The 6,689-nt window shown below is 36.6% G+C and overlaps 1 protein-coding gene across 1 annotated transcript in view; it reads left to right on the forward strand.

Annotated features, from left to right (window-relative positions):
• Window positions 1-5,579, forward strand: part of LOC107851219 — a 6,122-nt gene extending 543 nt beyond the window's left edge. Inside the window, exons 2-5 of the mRNA XM_016696159.2 lie at window positions 912-1,026; window positions 1,340-1,969; window positions 2,323-2,506; window positions 5,211-5,579. Of these exons, the coding sequence (XP_016551645.2) occupies window positions 912-1,026; window positions 1,340-1,969; window positions 2,323-2,506; window positions 5,211-5,233 (952 nt within the window). The 3' untranslated portion in view covers window positions 5,234-5,579. The remainder of the gene's footprint in view (window positions 1-911; window positions 1,027-1,339; window positions 1,970-2,322; window positions 2,507-5,210) is intronic.
• Window positions 5,580-6,689: the final 1,110 nt, after the last annotated feature.

Here is a 6,689-nt window from a genome sequence, read left to right on the forward strand (position 1 = left end):
CGTGTGGGGGTAGTATTGTTAAGAGTTGTTGTTCGATTTTAGTTTTTAAGATTTTGTGCGAACTAGTTAAGGTGCACGCAAGCTGGTCTGGACACTAAGATTATTAAAAAAAGAAAAGAAAAGGTATTTTGTGTGAATTTGTTTATGATAGTGGTGCAAAGTTTGAAGCTTTTGTTGATTTTGGATTAGTTTTGTTGAGAGTTGTTATTGGATTTTAGTTTTTAAGAGTGTGTGAATTAGTTGAGGTGTGCGCAAGCTGGTTTGGACACGCAGTTATAAAAAAAAAAAAAAAGTAAGGGATTTTGTGTGAATTTCTGTATGACAGTGGCGCAATGTTTGAAGCTTTTGTTGGTTTTGGTTTGTGGTGTAGTTATTATTATTATTATTTTTGGATAACCGTGGTGTCTGAGCCAGTTTCATGCAACTCAACTTAATCCACTAGATACGTGCCAACTACTACCAGCAACAGATATCAGGTAACTTTGTCCACCAAACCTAGAACGGATTGGAAGAATCACCCATTGGTTTTTATCACCCATTGGTTTTGTCTGTGCTGGAATTTTAACATGAGGTCACCTCAGGTTCTCACCTCATTTCATCAAGCACTAGGCCACACCCTTGAGTGTGGTTTTGAATGAGTATTGTTAAGAGTTATTAGTGGATTTTAGTTCTAAGGAGTTTGTGTGAATTAGAACTGTGATGGTAGTGCAAAGTTTGAAGCTTTTGTTGGTTTTGGTTTGTGGGATTTTGCCCTTTTTTCATTGATATATTTGTTTAATTTCATTTTCAATGATGGAATCAATTTATAGAATTTCTCTATGATAGTGATGCAAAGATTGAAGCTTTTTTTGGTTTTGGTTTGTGGGGTTTTGCACTTTTCATTGAAATAGTTGTTTTATTTCCTTTTCAAGGATGGAATCAACTTATAGAACATGGATTCATGCGTTGAAGGATACTTCTGGTCGCTGGAATTCTGATGAGATATGTAGAGACCTAAGGACTACCCTTGGCACTGCTAAGTGGCAGGTACAACCCTTCCCCCCCCCCCCCTCCCCCACCCCCAAACAAAAAAAAAAAAACAGTGCGTCTCGGTCCCAAATTATTTGGAGTTGGCTTTATGGATCCTTTTTTTGTTGCGCTGAGAGTCTATCGGTAGCAACCTCTCTACTTCTGAGGTAGAGGTAAGGTCTGTGTACACTCTATCCTCCCCAACAGAAGGTAAAAAGAAGATAGAGAGGAAGGCTAGAAAAGAATGATTAACGTCCATGTGTACTCGCGTATGGCGTGTTATTGTTTGATGTAAAAGAAAAAATAAATGGTGAATTTCTTGAATATTCAGTTGGAGGAATTTGATCGGGCAGTTAGTTCGAGCTACAATAATACATCAACTGATGATGCTAAAGAAAGGCATGGTGAATTTGTTATTGCCATAGACAATCAGATTAAGAAAGTAGAGAAGAGTCTAAATGAATCATCTTTTTCACAAGGCAATCAATGGGTGCGCTTGGACGAGAGGGAACTTGATGAACTAGCTGTGTTTCTCTCAGGACCGTCGGCCTCTTCTTCATTTTCGGACAAATCCTCTGTAAAAGTTGACGAAATAGAGCAGCAAGCAGCACTGTGGGAAGAGGATTGTAAGCAACAAATGCCGGAGTATTCAAAGAGTTCGTCTAACTTAGTGGATGGGAGTCAAGTTGAGACCAAGGATGAAAAGTATCCAGGGCACCGGAAGACAGCAAGTGCTTGTGGTGATATTGGTGCTTGGAAGATCACAGTTGCTGATGACATTTACGGCAAACAGCCTGCACCATCCCCTCGCAAGATACCCAGTATTCAAGGACTGTTGAATTTCATGGAATCTTCTATGAAGTTGAAGTTGTCAAAGAATGGATACAGGAAGCTGAGGTTCAACCCTGATGATCATCAAGAAGCTAATTGTACATTGCCGCAGTCTCAGCCATTGACTAAGGTGTGTATTTGTTCTGAAGTGTGTGACATTTTTAACTCCTTTCCTATTTTATGCGACACAGTTTGACTCTTTTCAAGGTTTTTCAACTTTTGTTGATATTACATTAGTGAGTTCCAAGTTCAAAAATAAAGATTGAACAGTTAAAAACTAGATATCACTATAATGAATATAGTCAAACTATATGATATAGCATTTCTAAAGAATCATGATCAAAATCATATAGTTTTACCTTTTGAGGTTAAATAAATTGGAAAAAAGGGATTTAATTTATCAATTGTCCTAAAAATACTTATATATTTTCTTTATCAATTAAAGATGTTCTTAATCTTGTTGAGTTTGATTTTCTGATATAGGGAATTAACACATGTTGTGAGAGGAGTAAAAATTGCCTTGATTGTTGTGATGAAAGTTATCAGAAGCAACTCAATGGTTGGTATGGAGCAGTACAACGACAGCTGCAAAGGTCTCAGAATTATATGAAATATAACCGACCCGTTCGAATGGGTTCTTCTGTGGCTCTTCTACTTTTCTTGATTGGTGAGTTCTAACTCAAGCTTGTTTAATAACCTTTGTTTGTCTTTTACTCGTGAAAAAGCCTTTAGTTTTTTCTTGACCTTTCACAATTTTGAAAGACAATTTTAAAAGCGTACCTTATTAAAGTAAGCAATAATAGCTTGGCAGGGTTCATTCTGTTGATTCTATATATAGTTTCACCGATGTCGAGGTTTTCTTTTTTAATCTCTTTGAATTTGAAAATTTTTTGATAGACATGGCTGAGTTTTGTTAATTTTGGGATTGCGTTTCTGTAGCCACTCTAGATGAGATTTTATCTGCGCAGTTGATGCCTTTTAGTTTTCTTTTTCTTTGTTCTTATTTTAGGCTTTCTTTTCCTTTGATTTTATCTCCCTCTCTCTCTCAGGATGTCTTTTCTTATTGGTTATTCTCTAAAGATTGCAGATTCTGCAACTTTTAGCAAACTTTTAATCTATCCCGTGAGACGTATAATCTAGAAGTCTGGTTCTGTATATGCTTTTTGGTTGGGGTAATGATTCTTCTAATTTTCCGTTCTTTCTTTGTTCAGCTAAATTGAAATTTGTTGCATAAGATATAAAGAAATTACTTGTGGCATCTGAATGCAGTTGGTTGGCCACAGAAAAGTGTCATTCCCCTCAAATAACATATTGAAATGGATAATTGTTTGCAGCTCCATTCTCGGCTGGTGATAACATAAGCACTCGGGTGTTTTCTCATTGTTTCTTTATCTTCTTACTTGTTGACATAGAAGCTTGAGTAAAAACTTCAAGTAGATTTGATGTTTCCGTTCATTTTTTATGACCTATTTTATATGCTGTTGACCTTTCCTCAACTATAATGATATACATAATAGACCCAATGTGGTTCTGCCCTTCTCTGGACGTACGTATAACAGGAGCTTTGTGCACCAGGCTGTCCTTTTTAGGTTCTTACCATGTTCGTGATTTATGTTAAAGATTAACAAATAACATTTAGTTAGTTCTTCCTCCTCTATTTCCAATAATATTACTTGTCTATGATATTGACCTTACCGGTTTAACTTTCTGGTTTGCATGGGGGGAAGAGCTAAGTCTCTATTCCTCTTGCCTTTAACAACAAATGGGATTTCTTTTGCATGATATAAACATTCATTGGAGTAATCTTTGAAGTATCAAGAATTTTACATATTCTTTAATTGGAGCTGGCAAATTGAAATCTTTGTTTGCTGAGATGCGGCAAAGACTTTATCAGCTCTTCTTCGGGGTGTGTTCTTCCCTTGGTTCCAATCTGTCATCCTACCTTCTCCCCTCCAGAGAGTAATGGGGATCATAATGAAGTCCTGAATATAGATTTTTATGCTAGGAAGGTAATTTACTCCTTGTAGCCTAGGTATACAACTTTCGCAGAAAGTGTCCGCAGTTATGCGTTATGAGTTTGCTCAGGAAAGTTTAAGGAATAGAGGGAGGAGGAAAAAGTGAAACGTTAATAACATTTTACTTGAAATTGTGCTGGCCCACCAAGAAGAGAACTAATTGTGCCATTTATCCATTTAATCTGCTGTATTGGCAGCTTTTGCTGAGAGTTATTTTCTTCATATTAGCTGTTACAGGCTCCTTCACCATAATTTACTTTGCAAAGCCTTTGTGCTGACACCACCCCCAGGTGATGGAGAGGGTTTGCAACTCCAAGTTTTCATTTGAGTTAGCCACTGCAGTTACCATATCTATTGATACATAAAATTTGAGCAAATATTGCCATCGTTTATTACCTCATAGATGAACCTCTTATCATCTCTATCAACTTTATGTAGACATGTCAATGTATATGACATAAGTCCGCCGAAGTTTAGTGCACATTTTTCTTGATTCAACTCTCTCTCTCCCTCAACTTTATGTAGACATGGCCGAAGTTTAGTGCACATTTTTCTTGATTCAACTCTCTCTCTCCCTCAACTTTATGTAGACATGTCACTTGTATAAGACATATGTCCGCCGAAGTTTAGTGCACAGTTTTCTTGATTCAACTCTCTCTCTCTCTCTCTCTCCCTCTCTCTCTAAGACCACATTATGATGTGGAGGTTATGCATTTGAAGCACGTAGAGCAACATGTGGAACATTGAACTCTTCCTACTGTACAATGAGGTCACCCGCTGGTTGGGTTTTGATTCATCCGCGCTATTTGTTTCCATGTTGAGTTGGTAGAAAGAAATGAAAGTAGCTCGTTGTTATTCTTGTTTAAGACAGTCTTATTTAAGGCAATATCTCATGCTGGAGCATCAAGGGAAATATCATTGTTTTGAATTTTGTAAATGGAGAATATTATTCTACTATTTTAACAGTTACAGTTCTCTGGGGCACACTCATAGGGTATTGCCAGAAATCACAAAAGAAATTGCAATGTGTCGGGATCTTACTTTGCATGAAAGTCACTGATGGATCATAGATTAACCCTCCTAGTGATAGGACAAGGAGCCCTCGATCATACTTAAATCCTTTTCTAAAGTTTCATAGGTTTTAAGGTAGGACTGTGATATACAATGGATAAAAAGCTGTAAAGACGTACCATTCACTTGCATTAGACATGGTGGTATGTTGAGCTCTATGTGTGTGTATTTTGATATATTTAGCCTTGTGCTTGTTGACATGTGTTATGCATTGTGTCAAAATTGTGCGCGAGCGTCTTCTTCTTACAGCTTACTCAAAAATATTTTTTCCTTCTTGCTCTGCAGTTTTATTGGCGTTCCATATTTGAGCGACGAGCCTTTGTTCCTGCAAACGAAGAAAGCTTGCAGGGTTTCAAAGATCAACGAACAACTGCCTATCAACTGTGCCTTATACAGGCAGGTGATTTCATTGGAGTCATATGAAGCTGGAACTGATTGCACTAGAATTGTTGCAGTAATACCTTAACATATCTATCCTACCAATTTAAATGCCACTAGTGGTGGCTAAATACTGTTGTACTATAAGATGAATCTTATGGATTGCAGGTAATGTTGTTCGAAACCTGCATCCACAGAAATGAACCATTTCAGGTCTATTTGACCTGCTAAATCTTGTATAGTGTGCTATTGTTCATTATTTGGATGTTAGACTAAGCTGCCGCTTCTTCTTCCTGTCCACGCTTCTCTCGCCATTCTTTTGTCAATAGCAGTAACACTTATCTATAACACGATTAGGTGAATGCTAGTCGGTCTTATTTCTCTGCCCCTGGAATTCGATCCAGTTTACGTTGGTGCAAGTCCAATCCAGGCTTTCTGGTCCTGTCTTTCACTTGGTTGTTGGGCTACCTTCATCAACACAACACGAATCATCGTACTCAAATTTCATCAGTTTGTGAATAACGTCGAAAGACAACAATAAAGCAGTATCTGAATTAAAATTAGTGTTTGTTACACTACTTCATTGGCAAAGAAAGTTACTTGCAAGTTGAAGTTTGTTCATGAATCCAAACATTCCTCTAAGAGTTTGAATCCTTATATGTGCTTTCCCCCACCCCATTTATCATGTTTTTTTTTCCCGACCCACCTACCACGAGAATCGATAGTGTTCTCTCTTTAGAGTAACTCGAACCACCCTTTCACTTGTTCTGTGGTTTGAAGGTAGTTTTTCACATTTTCAACTTAATCGAAATTTTCTCCGGTAAAAAGTAAGCTGAAGAAGCACAATTAACTCCAATTTTTTTTGCAACTCAAATTTTGCCCAAATGTGACACACACCACTCAGCAATTATAGGTTTATTTAACTAAAATTTATGTATATACACTAAATAAAATTTCCTTATTACATAATATACCAATTTGATAAAGTATTTACATATATCCCAAAATATTTACACAAATCCCTTTATTTTCAACTTTCTCTCTCTTAAACATTATACATCTCTGAAAAGGTTTTCTCTTCCGTATTTTACTCCCCCATATCCTCCCACAACACCCGATAATTACTCCATAATTGAATCCCCTTATTCTCGGCAAAATTCAAGAATCGTGTTTCTGGGGGTTACAATTTGTAAGTTTGAAGATTTTTTTTTTCAACTTTTTTAATTCTTGAAATTGACCGTATATTTGTTGTCGTTGCATGTTTGTTTTTACCCTATTTTTCAAGTATTTTCAAGTTTAGTAGTTCGATTTTTATGTTTTTCTTCATATAATAGATTTTCGATTCTTGGTTTGTAGATATTTTTTTTCAAATTTACCTATTTTTGT

This window comes from Capsicum annuum, chromosome 12, assembly GCF_002878395.1.
Source record: "Capsicum annuum cultivar UCD-10X-F1 chromosome 12, UCD10Xv1.1, whole genome shotgun sequence".
NCBI lineage: Eukaryota > Viridiplantae > Streptophyta > Magnoliopsida > Solanales > Solanaceae > Capsicum > Capsicum annuum.